Below are 19,142 nucleotides of genomic sequence, written 5' to 3'. Positions count from 1 at the left end.
AAGATATTTATATAGAGCTGAGGTAAGTCTTTTAAGGCCTGCTTTGGCTCATCACAAGAGCGCATTTCCTAAGGATATCCCAAGCCTTTGTTTCCTAAGCTAAGGTCACAGTTTGATGTCAAACAGGACAGCAGTTCCCAGACAAGGCTTTCTGTCTAGTGCTTGGCACAGGCGACGCAGGTTCAGGTCTCAGCTTCTACTTCCAGCCATTCTCCCTCTTTGGGATTCCTGTTGAATCACGTAGGCCCAGATTTTCAGAACTAGGAAAGCACAGGACATAAGCAAGCATCACATGTGCAAGCGCTGCAGTAAGTGTGCACAAAAGGGGCTCTGAAGGTCGGGGCTGCCTGCACCCCACTTTCCGTGCTATCAAATGGGGGCGACAACACGCTCCCATGGGGGGTGATGCCCTGACATATGCGCCCGCCTCATTCCGAGGTACCAGGCTGGATACAAACGTTAGTGCAATAATGCAGGAAGCAACTCAACAGAAGCATGTCGGCGCCTGTGTATGCAATGCAGGAGAGGGACGTTACTGTGTTCACTTCACCCACCCCTTTGCTCAGTCTTGCTCAGCTCTGGCTTCGTACCTGTAGTCACATGTGTGGAAGGTGAAGGACCCCTGCTGAGCGGCCAACTGCAGGGAGCTCAGCGTTACGCTGGCTGTCTGCACAGCATCCCTGTTGGCGTACTCCACCAACAGCACGTATCTCCCAGGCTGGGGAACGGCGAGCTGCAGTTGGATCTCCACCTAGGAATGTAACAGGGACACGCTGCATCTCACCAGCCTCCCCCTGCTGCACGCACAGGTTATGGATGCCATGCACGGGCTTTCCTCTTCCTGACCCAAGGCTCTCCATGGACCTCTCTCAGTGGGTGCACACCCCCATATATCCCCCACTGGGGCTGCATCAGTGAGATGCTTAGGCCAGGTCTACACTCATAGGGAGCATCGAAGCAAGATACGCCACTCCAGCTATGTTAATGATGGAGCTGGAGTTAGCGAACCTTGTTTTGTGTTTCCCCACCATCCTCACAGCAGGAGGCCAATGGGCACAAACTCTTCCACTGGCTTCCCTTACTTCTTGCACGACCAGGAATACTAGGAATACCAGCAGGGGTGCTCTCTGAGTTTGATTCAGCGAGTCTTAACTAGACTAATTAAATAGAACTCTGAAAGATCAATTATGGCAGCGTGATCTTCCACTTAGTGAAGATGTGGCTTTAGGTGCTCAGACTTTGGGGTCTGGGCAGGCTAAGAAGGCACTGGGTCAAGTGTTAAAACACTAGGGCAACGAGCACACCCACAACCCTCCCCCCATTTACACACCCAGTGCAGAAAGCACAGAGGTGACTGCATGGGTGAGCACAGACACATGCTCCCCCAAGCAGCTTGGTGAGCAGCTGGGGGCTGCTTGGGTGAGTTTCTGGAATAGCTGTCCCAGTACATTGAAAGTACTAGGTCTCTCCAAGGACTGCAGCTCCTTCTCAAAGGGTGAAATAAATGAGCTACTCACATCACTGCCGCTGCACTGTGCCATTTGCGGGTGCGACGGGGTGAGTTGCACGGTGGGGCAGGGCCTGGGTAAGCTATTGTCCTGCCGGCACACTATGTCTCCTCCCGACACGGAAGGGAAGCCGTCCACAGACAGGTACTTGTACAAGAGGCAGCTAGAAGCATTAGGAAAGAACTGGTGAAGCTCTGTTGTTAATATTGTCTTGTCTAGCCAGCTCTGCTGCTCATGAGAACATCCTGGCCTTGGGTGGAGCAAGAGTTTCTGTTGCATTGACTGCGGCAGTGAAAGTATCCCCACTGCACTGCCCTGATGTGTTGTTCAAGTGCCTCGGATCTGACAGGGAGGGACCACTTCTGGGGACAGACAGGGAAATCAGTCTCCATAGGCCATGCAGCCCTGGCTGGCAGTCCTCATAGAGGCCTCATGGGGGAACTTGGTGTATAAAATACAGACACCTGCCCATTAGGAATGGAAGAGGCTGGCAGTTTGTTTCATGTCAGTAGCGGGCCAATTGCTACTGACCAAGACTATGTCTGCACCAGTCACCTAGAGGGGAATGGGACAGCGTGCCCAGTACTAAGACTTGGAGCAATGCAATGACCTAGGCATCCCCCCGGCCATGCAACCCCCACTCCGTATCCTATGGTGTGCTCACTGAGACTGTGTGAGGACCTGCCAATAGGTAGAGGAAGCCATCCAGCCTCGAACCTGCGCTGCCCCTGCTTATTATGTTCCATTGTCACAATCAAAGCCTCTCTCCACCCAGCCGCCCCCATCCCAGAGCCTGCGGATGCTTGCCAATGCAACACCCTCCACTGGCCTGACCAACAGGCGAGAGGCACCACAGGGGTCCTTAGCTGCTGTGGCTGACTTCTTCCAACAGCCTAAGGCCAACCCCAACCTGGCGAAGGTGCCTCCCCCGCAGTGACTGGGAATGCAGCCCTGCACAGAAGGAGGCAGTCAACAGTTGCATTACGACCAGAGGGTTAAGGGCACTGGCAGACCCCAAGCAACACAGTTCCCAGACAAAGAGGAATGGTGCTCCTTACTTCTGACCAGCTTGCTCAGGAGCTGGGCTGTAGGTACATGGTTCTGTGACCTTCAGCTGCAGTACAGGTGCCTCATAGTATGAGCTGGGGAGCAAAACCAGGTAGTCCTGGAACGAGGGCGAGGGGGGGTGAGGAGGAGGAGAAAAGAAGGGGGAAAACTTTGAGTGTGTTGCTTGTGGAATGGCCAGAGTGTATCGTAGGGGAGGGAGGAGAAAGGATAGGGCCTTACCAGCAGTATGCCCTCTGCCTCAACGATCAGAGACCACACGCTGGGGTTCAGCACAAAGGGCTCCCCGAAGTTGTTCTGAGGGACGGTGACAAAAGCCGGCTCAGTGCTGGGAGCGAACACAATCTGCTTGGTCTGTTCAGTACCTGTGGAAGGAAGGACAAGAGCTTGTGAGGGTGTGCGAGGGGCCCTAGCTGAGGTGGCTCTGAGGACATACTGTACAACAGGCAGCAAATGTGAAGGATACAGTCAGGGAAGTGACTCTCTAAATGTGGCTAGGGGAGAACTTGGCTTAATCTCTCACAGCCGCACCCACATCAGACAATGATGGAAGTACACGTCCCTCCCAGCCCAGCAGAATCTGCTCGGTGAACAAATCGCTGACTGCCCTACTGCAGCTCTCATCAAGCGCTGAATAGCCCATCCCCAACTGCACTCCACAGCTAGAGACTAAGAGAACTTTTGTGCTACGAAATGATGCAACGACAAATGACAAAAATCAGTCCAAAAAATTCCACATGGTAGATAATATGTCGTGCTGCAGACTCTGAAACCCTCCAGCCTTTCCCCACCAACCACAGCATCAGACATTCTGCCGTTGGAGCTGGGGGAGAGGGAGGCAATTTAATGCAACAGTATTCACCTGGACTTCGGGCCCCATCCTTCTCCCACTGAAAATGTTTTGGCTAAACTGACCCTCTATTTCCTTTTTAAGTCAATTAACTTTCAGTGGGATCACTGTACAGCACCTAGCGTCAGAACGACCTCTAGCTATTTTACAGATCCAGAGTTGTTGTTTCTTAAACACACTAAATGGAGCAGATACGCTGGTCTGCATGAGGGGCAGATGAGCTGAAGCAGGAGGCTGCGAATTTCACATGCTTGCTCCTCTGCCTACCTGCATGTAGAACATTTACAGCACAGCACACAGCAGGGGCAGGCCACGGCAGGGCGAAGAGGCATGCTACTGCTACAGCTGTTCGGCTGCATCTAGTGTGCAGCTAGCACATTAACTCTCCAGATTCGCCCCTAGATCCCTGGATCACAGACCTCGAGTGCAGCACCGCTAACTGAGGATAGGAAGGCATGTGAGAGGTGCCTTTGTGAGGGCACAGCTCAGAATTTCCATCTCTAACCACTAGAATTTTTTTCAAATGGGGGGGGGAGAAGAGCAGTAGCAAAATGGGGTATGTGCGAAAATTACACCCACCAAAGAGGCTATGTCCCTTCTGAAAGGCATGCCCTACATTGTCAGGGAATGAAAGGGTTAAATGCTTGCCAAACAGAATACTGCAAGGGACTAGCTTGCTTCTAAGGCCTGGGGTCTTAACATCTGCAGCCTCTTCCACACATAGCAAAGGAGGCTCAATGTTTTGGACACTACGAGGCTGAGCAAAGGGGCTGCTGTCATTGGTCCATCAGGCTGGGAATATGCCTCCTGCATTAGCAAACACTTGAAACTTCCAAAGAAGGGGGGGAAACCAAAACATTATACAGCAGGCCAGACGTATTCCTTCCTGAGCTGTGCTGATCAAATTACACCGGTCAGCAGCAAAGAAGTGGATGAGCCTTCTCAACTTCCTCGTGTAGAAGCATCACTGGTTGTAGCATTATCCAACCACTTTTTTCCTCTCTTTAAAGCAACATCTGGGTAGGTCAGGCCCTGCAGATATCTTCCAGCTGTTCACTTGACAAGTTAAAGCAACATTCTCTTCTGTGCCAGCCCAGCAGCTCCAAATAAATAATATTTTCTATTCAATGTCACCTTTCATCCCAGGATCTCAGACCACTCCATCAACAGAGAATTAAGGACCCTGCTTCCGGAGGGGAAGCATTATACAAGCTGAAATACAGAGGTTTGTTCCAGGACACACGACAATTCAGTGGCAGGGAAGACCCGTTTTGTACCTTGCCTTTTAACTCTTAGACTGGGAAACCTCCTGAAGGTACCAAACAGGACAGCACCAGCCACCCCTAACCTCGCGCCTTGAAACAGAACTCTGCTGTCAACGAATGAGCACAGGTGGAACGCAGCTCACATGGAGGATGATGTTGCACTGGATTTGCAAAGCTGGGTTTGGCAGCATGAGAGCAGACGGGAAGACATGTCAGGGCAGGTGCAGCGCTGTTCTCCTGCAGGGTTACTGCGAGAACTACCAGCCTGGGTTAGTTCTCCTGAGGAAGAAACACTGCAGCTGGCTTTGTAGCCTTGAAGCTTGCTGGTTTTCACGGTAGATTGTGGAAGGGTCTCAAATTATCCTTTATAGCGACTGCAACTGTCCATCTGCTTGGCGACTCAAGAACTCCACTGCACAGACAGATGAACTCACCTGTGCCAGTCAATGCACTTTGCATGTGGTCACTGGAGATCCCACATATGAAAAATCTGCAGACACAATTTCCCCAGAAAAAACATGTGGCATTCAAGTGGTAACAGAGCCACCCTTCAGAAAAGTGAATGCATAATGATGGCTGCAAACAAAGGTTGGATTTTACTGCTTCTCTTCTTCATCAGGCTGAGCACTTACCACACTGCAGAAACCAGGTGTCACTTTGCCCACTTCTGCCCATGCCCGGATGGAGAAGGGGAAAAATAAGCGTGACTCGGTTCCAAGTCATTCCTTGGGGAAAATCAGCCTACAGACATGGATAGAAAGGGACTTTCCCATGGGGTTTGTTGAACCATCCCATAAAAAGCAGTCGGTATCTATGCAGGCCTACGGAACTTTCCCAGGAGGGACACAATCTGTCCTTGGCAGGCTGAAATCCTGGGATGACAGCGCTGCATGCTGCCATGTGTCTGACAGGTTTTGAACCCCAAGCTTGAGCGTGCAGGGGGGCCAGAGGAAATGCCCAGGTACTCTTCAAGTGTCTGCTGTCTCAGACTACAGATAGCTCCTCCCAGGCACTTGCCAATTCATCCTGCCTGAGGGAAAATCACCCCACAAAGGCAGGGTCTGTGCATTGTGGGGACGGGAGAGGAGCAGAGGGGCTCGGTCAGTGGGCAGCTCTGGCGAGGTAAAGAGCTCTAGGAAAATGGGCACTCGCATGAGGCCTGGAAAAGCTCACCTGCTCCTGGGGCATGAGCTGTCAGAAAAGTGAAAGCTGCTGATTGGAGAGCAGCCCAAGGGAAAAGCCGATGGGCCCCTGAGGTGCCAGAAAAGAGAAAGCCAATGACAGGCACACGCCTCCGATTCCCCTCTCCTGTTCTAGCCAAGGGGAGGCATTAGCGACAGGGTGGATGTGCAGGCCTGGACATGCTAGTTAGAAGGGGGTTGAAACCCTTTTATTCTCGTCTGCAAAAATCGGTCCCTGTGTGCTCTTGCCCACAAAATTGCTGATTTCTGGTGCATACAAAACATAGGACTCTGAGCCTTTCAGGTTGTCTCTGTTGGCTCTTCTTTTCCATGCCTGCACATGACAGGTTAGAGGAGCCAGTGCAACTAGCTTACAGCGGCTGCCAAAATGTAACGGGAACCCCTATTAAGCACCTGTCAGCCTAGGCCACCTGGCACTTCCCAAAGGCCAAAACCCAGGCTCTTCCGCCACATCCTTACGACTCAGGAAGGCAGGCCTGGTCTCCTGCTGCCCCTGGCTCTGCCTCTGGATTTAAAACACAAGGGGATGTGCCTGACATTAGGAGAAGGCAGCTGCCGGCAACGCAAACACAGGTGAAGTACATCGCCCTCCTGCACATCCCGATGCTTTATTTGCCAACCGGCAGTGAAAGATGGGACCTGAAGAATAAGCCCCAGGTCCAGATGCTGAAGTTCAGATGCTGGTTTCAGCTGCGTGGTCCAACGTAGATGACTAGCTACTTCTCTCGGACTGTACAAGAGCTTTTAGGAGCATCTCTTCAGGGGCACCAGGCAGCAAAGCCTCCTCCAAACCTTATGCCACCTTCTCCCACGCTGGATGAGTAGACAAGTGTGCTCCCTGCAGTGCTTGAGGCCATGGCTGGGGATCGCTGTGGCATTGGCTTGTTACATAGGGCAAGTGCGGTCTTAGTCCAGCCCTCAGCTCTGCCGAGTGGGCGTTCCAGGATAAATCTGTCTGGCGGTGTCCTTGGGAAACAGCGCCACGAGAGGCTGTGTGGGGAGGGGAGGAAGTGGCAATGACGCAGGGGATCCTTACCTCTCCTTCGTGGCTGATAAGCTGTAATTTTGCCATACACAGTGGCAGCTCCTGAATTAATATACCTCAGGATGACATGGAAGAGATAGAGCTCTGCCTCCTTCACGTCTACCGTGACTCTGACTTTACTCTGCAAAAAGCAAAAGCACATGGGGCACACATCACTGCGGGAGAGCAGCACCTGCCTGCCTGCCTGCCTACCTGCCTCTCTCTCGAGTCCCCCTCCCCTCTGCGTGACACAGGGAGCAGCTGCCAATGCGGCTGGCACGCTGGCGGAGGTCAGAATGTCCTAACAGGAGGCGCTTTGGAGGGGGATGGGGTGGTCTGCAGAAAGCAGGGTTGTTTCGGTTAGTCTAGAAGCGAGAAACGCACTTACAGTTGCCACAAACATTAAACTTTCCTTCCTCAAGGATCGAGACCCTCCCTTCCACACTGGCTGGCCCCCGGTTGACGTAGCGGAAGACGATGCGGAACAGGTCGGGGGAGGTCACACTCAGGGTCACCACTACCTTGGGCTGGTGGGAGAGAGAAAGGGGAGAGAAGCAGAGCAACACCTTAAATCACCTCCACCACCAGCAGCCAGCAGCCCCAGCGCAGCAGCTCCGAGTGCTGCTCCCTAAGCAACATGCCACAGCGCAGGAGGAATGAAAGCCACCCAGCTTAACAGAGTGAAGCAGGCAGATTGCATGAGTGCTACTAAGTGTACTCCACAAGCACTCACCTATCCTCATCCTCCTCCACGCTCTCCAAGGCTGGGTCGGCAGGTTGTGCACTAGAATAGCAGCTCTGCTGCCTGACAACACCCACGAGAGCCTCTCACACAAGCGTGTAAGGGTGCTCAGCCACAGCGTTTAACTGGAGAGTGTCCCTAGCCATCAACTTTTGAGTGGAAGCTGCCTAGCGCTGAGGAGCGCTGGTTGGAAGAGGGGTTATTTGGGGGGGCACATTCCAAGTTAGGCAAAGAAGTTAATTTAACAAAAGGTTTGTCTTCATTTTATTACAAGTTGAACCTCTCTAGTCTGGCACCATCCATGGTCTGGCATGATTTCAGTTAGCCAGATGTTCACTTATGGGTGTGGCCAAGTTTCCTGTGGTCCAATAAAGTTTCTTTACAGCCACCAGTCCTGGCTCTCACTGTTCTGTGCTGTTGCTTAGCTCTAATTCACCCCTAAATGTCTTCTAAGAGCCCAGGAAGCAGTGGAAGTGTTGGTCATGCTGCTAGACAATATTGACCTCCTGTGGTTCGGCAAATTCTCTGGTCCAGGTCCCAAGGTTGCTGGACTAGACAGGTTCTACCTGTATTAATGTAACAGTGGTTTGGTGGTTTGTACTGTAGTTAGACCATGAGTGGCTCTAAGGACATTTGTATTGGAGCTCATGGGTTCACACCCACCAAACACCTGCAGAAAGGCTGCATATGGAAAACAGCCGGTTCTCTCCAATACTTGACATGCTAACAACTAGAAAACCGATTGAGGAGACCACGAAGGGATGTGTCCACTTATTCAAGAGCCACTACGTGGCCTTGATTCAGGAAAGCATCCCTACCTGGGAAAGCACATAACCCAGGGGTGGGCAATAATTTTAGACCAGGGGCCACTTCAGAAGTTTGTGTAGTGGCCTCGGGCTGCCCCGGAAGGAGCAGGGCTTTGGGCAGAAAGAGCGGGGCCAGGACACTTCCGCCCTGCCCCGCCCACAGACCCTGATTGGCTTGGGAGTGGAGGGAGCATGTGAAGTCTTTGCTCTCCCTCAAGAGAACTGCCAGCTGTTCAGAACATCTGGCAGTTCTCTAGGCGCCTGTGTCCTGGTGGTGGAAGGAGACTTTGTGCGCTCCTCCCGCCCTCAGGTCAATCAGAGTCTGGGGGCAAGGGAAACATGGGAAGTCTCTCGTTCCCTGCCCCCGCCCTGCAAGAGGCGCCATACTTAGAGTCAACTTCCAACTGAGCAGCAAAGGGTGGTTGATATTAAGCATCACATGCCCCTTGCAGGGCAGGAGGAGACTTCACATGCTCCTCCCGCCCCCAGACTCTGACCCCTGCAAGGGGCACGTGGTACTTAGTCAACCCTGGTGATTGACAAATGCTACACGCTGCTGGTCGGGGAGGAGACTTTGTGCGTTCCTCCGTCCCCAGGCCCTAATTGGCCTGGGAGCTGGGGAACAACAGGATGTCTGCGAGCTGGATAAACCTGCTTGGGCTAGTGATGGTTTGCCATGGGCACAATAAACGGGCTGCTATAAAGAAGAACCATTCCCTCAAGATAAAGAAGAACCATTCCCTCAAGAAAAAATCCCCGCAAGGGATGTTAAAAGACAGCTGGATCTGAGAAGATTCTAGGGCGAAAGTCCTAAACTCACTGGAATGAGCTTGCACGGAAAAGGGGCTGCCTACACAAAAGCCACACACCTGTGCAGCTTTCAGTGCCCATTGGAGTCTCTATGGCAGCCAGTGGATACCAAACCAAGCCAGCAACAAAGTCAACAATTCAGTCTCTGGCTGCTCAGCCTCGGATTCTGAAAGGCGCCCAGAGGAGTCAAGTGCCAGCTCCCACCAAAATTCAGTGGAACTCTAGCACCAAACTCCCTTCAGTCTCTTTGAAAGCCCAGCCCAGGCTAGCAGCAAAGCAAAGTACAGAATATTCTCGCTGCGGGTGAAGAGCGCAAGCGGAGAACTCTGTATGGCTGCTGTATATAAAAGCTTCCCTGCCAGAGACACACACTCAACATTTGGACAGGGACCGTGCAGACGAAAGGTTCGCTGAGGGAAAAGCTGGAGGGAGCAGACTCAGTAAATGTTACAGCCTCACCCCCTACTGACCATCTACACTCAGCAACAGTCCAGGCAAAGCAGCCACCAAGGGCGTAAGCTGTGTATGGCAACAGGGGGAGGAGTGGCTTCCTTTTTGGGGTGAGCTTTCGCAGAGAGCGGCAGGAAAGAGACGAGCAAGTGAAAGGACTCCAAGAAAACCCACAGACATTGGTTAGAAAAGTCCTGTAAGAGACTCCCCAGTAACTGGATTAGGACGTATAGATCATACAGCCAGAAGGGACCAACTGTGGTCCTCTGGCCTGACCTCCTGAGCAGAGCTTCCTGAATTAGGATATCTCCTATCATCAGTCTAGGCTGTCCCTAATGCTACAGGAAATCTCTGTGCAAACAGACTATATTTACACTGCACTGTTTGTTTTGGCCACCACATGACCTTGGGTTTAGAGACGCTCTTTGGGTTAAAATAAGACACGTGTCTACAACGCATCCCATTATTAGCCTCCTGCATCCTGTCCCGATGGGGAGCCCAGGCTGGGGCCAGGCCTGTAAATCATACCTGAATGGGAGACATCTGAGCGTATCCTCTCCAGCTGAAATTCTCAAACTCCAGGGGATTGTAGCCGAAGCGAACAGCCCGGCCATCCAGCGTGGTACCTTCTTCCAACTCAAATTTCAAGTGGTGGAGGTCAGGGAAATAGTGGTCCCTTGCAGGCCTGGGGCAGACAGTTGACAGGTATAATTACAAACCTGGATTCCACCATCCTGGGAAGCTCCCACTTCATGCTACTCCCACGAGTGACTGCGACCTGCAAGGCCCCTACCCACACCTGAGAGACACCGGCAAACGGAATGGCGCCTGCAGCTTTTAGCTCTGCATCAATGCCACGAATGGGGAGAAAAAACGAAGCAGAGTTAACTTTTTTCCAGCAGTTATGGGACAGAAGGGGCAGAAGAGGAGTGTCCCCAATGAGGAGTGAAGATGCTAGGCCTAACATTTTGATCCGGCCCACAGGTTGCATGTGGCCACTTTCTCTTTATATGCTGCTGCCCGTGCCACTGAATTTCCAGGTGGTGGTTCAGGCAGCAGGATCCTATTTAAATGGCTCATGGTTGTGGCGCTATCCCAGCAGGGACCAGAGCCGTGATGCTTTTGGGGCTGGGAAACCATTACTGTGCTTTTCATTCAAAGTCTCCAGCCCCAGACAACTCTGGAAAGAGGCTAGTCCCCAGCCCTGCCTCTTCTGCCCCAGGCCCCACTCCTTTCAGGGGTGAAGCTGGCCTATGTCCATGTACCAAAATTCATTAAGTGGTGCCCCCTGCAAAAATTATTGCCCACCCTTGCGCTAGGGTGCAGGTGCGCAGCCGTGGTAGCAGTGGCAAGGGATGGGAGGCGTGCACGTTCTAAGCCCTTCGCACGCTGGCTGGGGAAGGGGTACCAGAGAAGACTCCAGCTGAAGGAACGAAGTGTGAACACGCCAAGAAGCTTGGCAGTTACAGCCGGCCTCTTACAGGTTGCATGTTGGGCCTTGGGTGTTCTGCCTGCAGTGACAGGCTCCAGTCCTCGCCTCGCACGCCAGCCCGATAGACCCACCGATGTCGCACCGGCAGCCTGAGGACAGGAAGCACGTGTTTACATTCCACGGACATGAGCGCGCTCCGAATAGCACGAATCAACGCTGCGCACCAAAGGGAGGGGCAGCCCAGTGCTCTATTTTTATTCCATTGTATCCGTTTCCATGTTGGCTCGGACCCCACTTGGATCAGCTTCCCCTCCACTGCGACGCTCAGCTATTCCAAGAACACAGGCCTGCAAAGCCTTCTAGTGAGCTCTCCTCACTCCCATCAGGCCTCTAAACCCGGGCCCCTTCAGCAGCCCTGCTCGCTGGCGATCCCCAGCACCGCCCCCCACAGCACATCACTGAGCGGGAGAGTGTTACACAGGGCGACAGGCAGCTGCAGCCACTGCTGCTCCCCCCTCCCCACCAGCACTCATGTGAACACGGGGAAACGAAGGCAAGAAGTAAACGCTGGGCAGCCCCTCTCCCTTCCAAGCTACTAAGGACGGGAGGGGAACCAGGTGAATAAGTGGCTCATCTGATCAACTCTGGGTATGTACAATGGGTCAAAATCAGGGGCTTAGTACGATCACCTTCAGTAGAACAGCCCCGCCTCTCTGGTCGCACCCTGCTTTGCTTTCCAGTCCTCAGGGCTCCCGCCCCACAGAACCCAGATACGCAGATCTCTGCTCCGGGCACCAGCTCCTTTGCCCTGCTTTCCAGCAGCTGGAGCACCGAGAGAGAGAACGGTACCCACCTTGACAGCCAAAGTAATTTGCATGGTCCAGGTTGAAGTATCCATCCTTACATGTGGAGCAGAACTGGCCGCAGATGCTGGGTTTGCAGAAACACTGTCCAGTGCCCTAGGAGACAGCCAGGGTCAGTCTGTGGCCCATGGGAGGAAGGATGGTGCAGTGGTCAGGGCATGGGCCTGCTGCTCTGGAGACCTAGGTTCAATTTCCAGCCCGGTCAGAGCTTCCCTAGGCAAGTGTGTGACTCAGCTCCCTGCCTGCATAGGGAGGGAACAGCACTGAGGGGGCACTGCGAGGAGAAATCCAGTAATGACTGTGGGGTGCTCAGTCACTAGCACAATGGGGTAGGTCCTGGCCAAGGAGCAGGGCGTGTACGCACTCCCGTAATACACACAATACATCATACACTTCAACTTCCCGATTCAGGAACACCCATGGTACGGAGGAGGAAGCAGCTCGCATGCTGCTGCTCCCAGCAGGGGGAACAGCAGTGCAGTGACATGCTTTCCTTGTGGCTTTTCCCTTCTGCACTCATAGTGAAGTGGGGCTGTTGCCTGGGAGCGGCAGGGGGTGCAATGCTCCGGAAGGAAGGAAGGGGGAGGACAGGTAAGTGCCCCAACCCCATTCCCGTCATCACAGCACCCTCCCGTCTGGAAAATTCTTTAATCTATTTCCTAAGGTTGCCAGAATAAACAGGGTCAAGTGCACTATAATGGGGCCAGACTACTACTGAAGTTAGACTATTTCACTGCATGGTGAACATACAAGGGAAGCACTTAACTCCCCTTACAAACTGCTAAAGGTTTGTCATAATCTGGCCCTGGCCAGAGACTGGCGCATAGGCGAAGGAGAACAAAGCCATTTTACCTAGCACCGCACGAGCAGTGATGGGGAGATAATTCGGTCTTGCCTCCTCGAGGGATGTAACTGCACAGGGGCCGTTCCCAATTCAGATGCAGGGCCCCGGCACGAAAAGGGGTTGTGGCCAGAGCAAAGCGTGATTTACCCAGGCGCAGCACACCTACACGAGGGTTTGCACTAGTGCAGCTGAGTGAGCACAACAGCACCACTGGCTCCAATTCCCACTCTTGACAAGGCCTCAGCAAGGATCCCTGAAGAAAAGCTACCTGGACAATGGGAAACCTTGTCTTCCCCTGGGATTGAGACTAGGAAAGCCAGTCTTCATCAAGCCCAGGGACAGCAGGAGGTGGCTGAGACCACCACATTATGCAGAGGCCTTTCCGTTTCCCCAGCCCTGTAGATATTACAAAGACCGTGACGGCTACTGAGAAGGGACGCCTGCAACCCTGAAAAACCAACTCTCCAGTCTGCCACCAAGGCTGCTGTCAAAGGCTTCCCAGCGAGGCTGGTTTCTAAGTAGATTATCGAGTAAGGTTGCAAATTCTTTGGGGGCAGGGAAAGACTGCCTTTTTTTGTACAGCACCTAACACAACAGGGCGCTGCTCCCTGCAATACAAAACAATCGTACGGATCTTCTGGTTCTTGTAGGCCAAGCGCAAGCTCTCTGAGTGACCTGACATCATGTTTCCTTCATCCTGATGGAGGCTCCAAATCCGGGTCCACAGGCAAAGTCCAGGCTGCTGTGCCCCATCAGTAGGACGGAGAAGATCAAGGGGGTCATTGTGGATAAACGATCTCTAGGTTCAGCTTGACAAAGGGCTCCCAGAACTCAATGCTGCAACCTCTGTGCAGACAGTGTTAGGGCAGGACGCTATGTCAACCAAGACTGGTGCTGTAGGAACCAGCTTTGGAGAGCTCCAGCTTCCTAACTCTAAAGGGAGCTAATGCTACACAGGGAACTTTGGGAGTTATCTTACTTGTTGGCACTCTGCGACTCCACTGATGGTGCCCTTGGTATGACACTGGCAGCCTGAGGAGAGCACAAGAGAGGGAAGAAATCAAGCCAGCCATCAAGAGACTACTAAAAACAGTCAGACTGGCACCAGCATTGCTTGCATCCCAGGAAACCAGACATGACAGAAACCAAGGGGATGGAAAGAGGAAATAAACCAGCTCTCAGCTTTGCTACGGATGGAAACCATCCAGAGTAGCACAGACTAAGGGTTGAATTGACAAACTTTTTTCCTCATGACCCAGTTGAAGAAAATCATTGATGCCCATGACCCGATGGACTTTGATTAGAGTGTGGGCTCTAGGGTGGGGCTGAGGATGGGACCTTAGGCATGTAAGAGGGGGCTTCAGCTTTGGGGGTGTCAAGGCTGTGGCAGGAGGGGCTTCCCTTGAGTGTCTGCCAGTCAGCAGCGGTGCAAAGGCAGCTTCCTGCCTCTCCTGGCACCACAGACCATGCTTCACCCCAGAAGCAGCCGGCAGCAGGTTCCCAGCCAATAGGAGTGCAGAACTAGTGCTCAGGATAAGGCTCTGTGCACTGCCTGTGTGCTCTCTCCCCCTCCTCCTCCAGCAGCTGGGCCTGCCGTCAGCTGCTTCTGGGGTGCAGTGCAGTCAGCGGTGCAAGGACAGGCAGGAAGCTGCCTTAGCACCCCCACTGGTCACCTGATCCCCCTGCAGCAATGAGACCCAGTGCCTGACATTCCATGACCCGGTATTGGGTCACGACCCGTAGTTTGAAAGCCACTGGACTAAGGGATGGATTTTCAGCCAGCTTTAAGCTTACCCTGGATTTCACACATGCACATTCCCATTTTACAGATGTAAAACCTGTATTTGCAAGTGCAAATTGTGTGTAAAGTCCGCGGGAAAGACAGATTTTTGTCCTAGCAGAGCTGACGGAACAAATGCTTGGATCCATTCATTTGAAAAGGGTCCCATGTCTGTCCCATCCCCCCGTTAAGCATGGATCACAAAATCAGTCCCATCATGTGGAATGCTACCTCTTCATACCATAAGTGAAGATGGAAAAGATGGGGCATGGAGATAAGGGAACTACTCAAATGGAGATGGCCTCTTAAGGCTTAGGTTTGGGCCTTAAACCTCTAAGAGAATGGATTGCTCCAGAAAGCCTCCTCTGATAATGTAAATTCCTTACTCGTGCAGCCATAGGGGTTATCCGGAGTCAGGTTCCAGTACAGCGGTTTGCATCTGTCACAAGCTGGGCCTTCGACATATGCCCGACATGCACAGGAATCCTGGAAAGGGAGGGGGACGAAATATAAGGATTAGGCGAGAAAACCAGGGATTCAAGCAGCATCACATAACCTGCAGCTAAGACAACAGATGAGAGGTCTGTTGGTCTAAAGCTGCCAAAAACCAGCGAGGTATGCAGGAAGGGAAACCCAAAGCAGCCCAGGGAGACTGAGGGGCATGTGAAATACTCACCGGGGACAGGGAAGGGTCTGCAGTTGCTAACCCTGCGGGGTTACAGGAGCCCACTGCAAGGAAAAGCACAGCTTGTAGCAGGTTTAACACACACCCCTTAAAGCTCTGATTTGTCCCGCGTGCCCTCTGAGAGTCTGTTCATGAAGGAGATTGGAGGAAGGTTTTTTTTAAATGTTTAAGCTTTCGCTGAGCCCATGGCAGGTCAGTATTTACAAGTGTGGTTTTAAAACAGTGCTTCGAGTGTCAGATGGTAGGTTCAGGGTGTAGAGGGAAGCCCCAGACTAATGTGCTGTATCAAGTCATGCAGGAAGGGGAGGAGGAGGAAGACAATGATACCTTCACAATGTGGAAATCCATATGCCCCTGGCATGCAGTCATCACAGCGCAGACCAGCCACTTTGGGGCGACAGCTGCACTGTCCAGTTTCCTGATCACATGTGCCATGGAGGGAGCCCTCTGTGGAGCACTGGCAAGCTACAAGTGAACAGGGAAAGGTGGGCAGTCAGGATGAGAGCTGGAAATCAACAGGGACTCCCAGCACAGATTAAAATAAAAGGATTTGTTTTACACAACCACAACCCAAGCAGAAATTGCTCTTTAACACGCCTGCCCCTCACCACTCTGGGGGCATTTCGAGTCTCAAAATGGGGATGAGATAACACAGCTCTCTGCTGAGTCAGCAGCAGGACCTGAACTCAGGGCCGGTAATCGGAGAGCATGAGGCACTACTGCTGGAGACAGACTGAGCTCTGGTAGCTCAAAGGCGGTAAGTGACCTATGTGTGGTCTATAGAGTTGCTCAGAAAAATCCCCCCCCCCCCCCCCCAACATTTTTTGGAAGTAATTTTTGTCAAAATTTCCCCAAGGACAATTTCCATTTTCCAGGGGCAAATAAAAAATTGGTATTTTTTGACAGAAAACCTTGATTAGGAAATGCAGCCAGAGTGCCTCCTGGGAGGTGTAGTTCAGACTGCCTCATGCCACCAGTCACCTCCATGGGCTGCACTTCCTGGCTAGACTACAATTCCGATGGTTCACATCACAGTTGTGCCTCTTGCTGACACACCATGATGCATTGTGGGAGATGTAATGCAGCTCGGGAAACTGGCTGACAGAGGAGTAACAGGAACATGAAGCAGCCAAATTACAACTTTCCTAAAGCATCAACAGGGCATTTCTACATCTTAATATTTTGATTTTGGGATGAAAATGGAAATATTTGTGATATTCATGTTTTCATCTTTTCAACAAAACTGCAGAAAGTAGATACATTTGTGAAAAGTTCTGTGTAGTCAAAAATCCAATGTTTCCATCAAAAATCGTTTTGAGCAGCCTGGGAGAGGAGGGGGGGGGGGAGGAGGTTATTACCCTGGGGCCCGATGATTCAAAGGGGCCCATGGCTCCTGGCTGCCGTTGCAGCTACTGCAGCAGCAATTGCTGCGGGAGCACTGCGCCATACGCCCTGGGCAGCACTAAGGACTGAGGGGGACATGCCATGCTCTGGGCAGCGGTCAGGGCTGACTGCCCACGCCCCGCCTCTTCTGCCTGAGGCTCTGCCCCTTCTAGGAGCACAGAGCCAGCCTTTCCCCCAACACACACACACACCCTTGCCCAGGGGCCTACGGAAGGTGTCAGTGCCCCTTTGTGTGTGTCCATCCAGAATTGACAGGAGCCTGGTTTTTCAAGGTTTAATTCAAAGAGACACCCCACCCCTTCTCCAAAATCCCTGCAACTCCATTCATGTACCTCATCTTCCCTGCTGGGACAGAAATGAATGGCTACAGTAGGGTGCCCCTAACTATGCTACCTTCTCTGCCTGATCCTCTCTATAGCCAAACCAACCAGTTAATAAACCCCTACAGACATGCGCGATAAAGTTTAATTACAACAAATATTTTACTTTAGCTGATGCATGCCCCTTCACATTCAATGTTCAACAAATAAATCCAAAAGGGCACACAACCTAGACACAATCTGTCTAGGAACGAATACTGCAGAAAGGGATCTAGGGGTCATAGTGGACCACAATCTAAATATAAATCAACAGTGTGATACTACTGCAAAAAAAGCAAACATGATTCTGGGATGAGTTAACAGGACTGTTGTGAGTAAGACATGAGAAGTCATTCTTCTGCTCTCCTTTGTGTTGATTAGGCCTCAATTGGAGTACCGTGTCCCATTTTGGGCACCATATTTCAAGAAAGATGGAGAGGGACCAGAGAAGAGCAAAAAAAAAAAAAAAAAAAAAAAAAAAAAATGATTAAAGGTCTAGAAGCATGAGCTATGAAGGAAGGCTGAAGGAATTGGGCTTGTTAGTTTGGAAAGGAGAAGATTGAGAGGGGACATAATAGCAGTTTTCAGGTATCTAAAAGGATGTCACAGGGAGGAGGGGGGAAAATTGTTCTCCTTGGCCTCTGATGATAGGACAAAAAGCAATGGGTTTAAATTGTAGCAAGAGAGTTTTAGGTTGGACATTAGGAAAAACTTCCTGTCAGAATGGTAAAACACTGGAATAAATTGCCTAGGGAGGTTGAGGAATCTATATCACTAGAGATATCTAAGAGCAGGTTAGACAGACATCTATCAGAGATGATCTAGACAGTACTTGGTCCTGCCATGAGGGTAGGGGACCGGACTAGATGATCTCGAGGTCCCTTCCAGTTCTAGTATTCTATGAATCTATGATCTAGTGACAACAACAAGCGCCACATCAATTATCACAAATGCTGAGAGCCAATTACACCCAAGTATCTGAGATCAGCATTCAGTTGTCGCGGCCTGGGGCCACGAGCTCTCAAACAGCACTTGTAGAACACGGCGCACTGGGATGGGCCCACATGTAGTAATGAGCTAGCAGCATGGATGCAAGAATATTTGCTGATTTAGAACAAAATGCTCCTGGAAAAGGGGTGGGAAATTACTGTGCTGCTTCCTGCCAGGAGCTGGGACTGAAAATGGGGGATGGAGCACTTGTTCTGTTCATCCCCTCCGAAGCATCTGGCACTGGTAACCTGTCGGAAGACAGGATCCAGGGCTGGATGGACCCTTGGTCTGACCCAGTATGGCTGTTCTTTTGTTCCTAGATAACTTGCTTCTCTCTAAGGCACACTGAGATCTCACTGCCCTTTCCACTGAAATGCCATTCAGCAGATGTGTAGCCATCAACGAGGCTGATCCCAGACAGATTCAGCTCTCTCCCTTCCAATACTGCTCAGGCACTTGTGGCTGTATATTTCTAGTAAGTGTGCAAATGGCTCTGACACCTAACTGGCCCCCCTCCAACAGCAAAACATCGCTGGAAAAACAATGGAGGATTTTCAAACTCCAGTTTCCTTCTCTCTCTCGGTTCATTATTTTTTTAAATCCCATTTGCACTTTAGCTATTTCTTTAGATGAAAAAATAAGTGGCTGCTGCCCCCCCGAGAGACTATTTGATCCAAGCCTCCAGCCTCTTCAAAGCCATCGTGCCGGCGTCTCTTTTTGCTGTGAACACTAAGCCAGCTGGCTGCCACCCAGCGTTCTACATTTAGCACTGTGCAAAAGGAGCAACGCTGCTGTTCTGTTGCTTCAGGGAAATTGTAGCACAGAACACTTTTTAATGAGTGGTAAATTCTTGCTGGGAGGCACAAGTGTACATCTTGCTTTCCAGTCCGACTGGGGGCGGAACAGAGAAGGAGATTATGCCCAGGGCATGATGGGGATGGTTAATACGCTTGTATCTTCTTAAATCTGGGAACACCTGTTGTTTGGACCCTCGCATGTCTGGAACACCAGCACCGGCTCCCTACCGCAGGGAAGGGGAGGAGCCCCAAGCCTCATGGGCCGA

The 19,142-nt window shown here is 51.7% G+C and overlaps 1 protein-coding gene across 2 annotated transcripts in view; it reads right to left on the bottom strand.

The window, feature by feature from the left end:
- LAMA5 (laminin subunit alpha 5) overlaps positions 1–19,142 on the bottom strand; it is a 190,149-nt gene that overhangs the window by 51,502 nt on the left and 119,505 nt on the right. The window contains exons 16-27 of one of the 2 annotated variants that reach the window (XM_075901089.2): positions 15,654–15,791; positions 15,318–15,370; positions 15,028–15,127; positions 13,841–13,893; positions 12,008–12,113; positions 11,204–11,303; positions 10,251–10,407; positions 6,927–7,056; positions 2,796–2,938; positions 2,567–2,673; positions 1,518–1,671; positions 591–751 (exon numbers count right to left, since the gene is read on the bottom strand). In XM_075901089.2, coding sequence (XP_075757204.2) covers positions 591–751; positions 1,518–1,671; positions 2,567–2,673; positions 2,796–2,938; positions 6,927–7,056; positions 10,251–10,407; positions 11,204–11,303; positions 12,008–12,113; positions 13,841–13,893; positions 15,028–15,127; positions 15,318–15,370; positions 15,654–15,791 — 1,402 coding nt within the window. Of the gene's footprint in view, positions 1–590; positions 752–1,517; positions 1,672–2,566; positions 2,674–2,795; positions 2,939–6,926; positions 7,057–7,302; positions 7,442–10,250; positions 10,408–11,203; positions 11,304–12,007; positions 12,114–13,840; positions 13,894–15,027; positions 15,128–15,317; positions 15,371–15,653; positions 15,792–19,142 lie in introns of both variants that reach the window. The other variant, XM_075901088.2, reaches the window with a different exon arrangement.

This window comes from Pelodiscus sinensis, chromosome 17 (genome assembly GCF_052426305.1).
Source record: "Pelodiscus sinensis isolate ZL-2025 chromosome 17, ASM5242630v1, whole genome shotgun sequence".
Lineage (NCBI taxonomy): Eukaryota > Metazoa > Chordata > Testudines > Trionychidae > Pelodiscus > Pelodiscus sinensis.
Note: the sequence above shows the minus strand (reverse complement) of the source record. Positions and strands in the feature narration are given on the sequence as shown.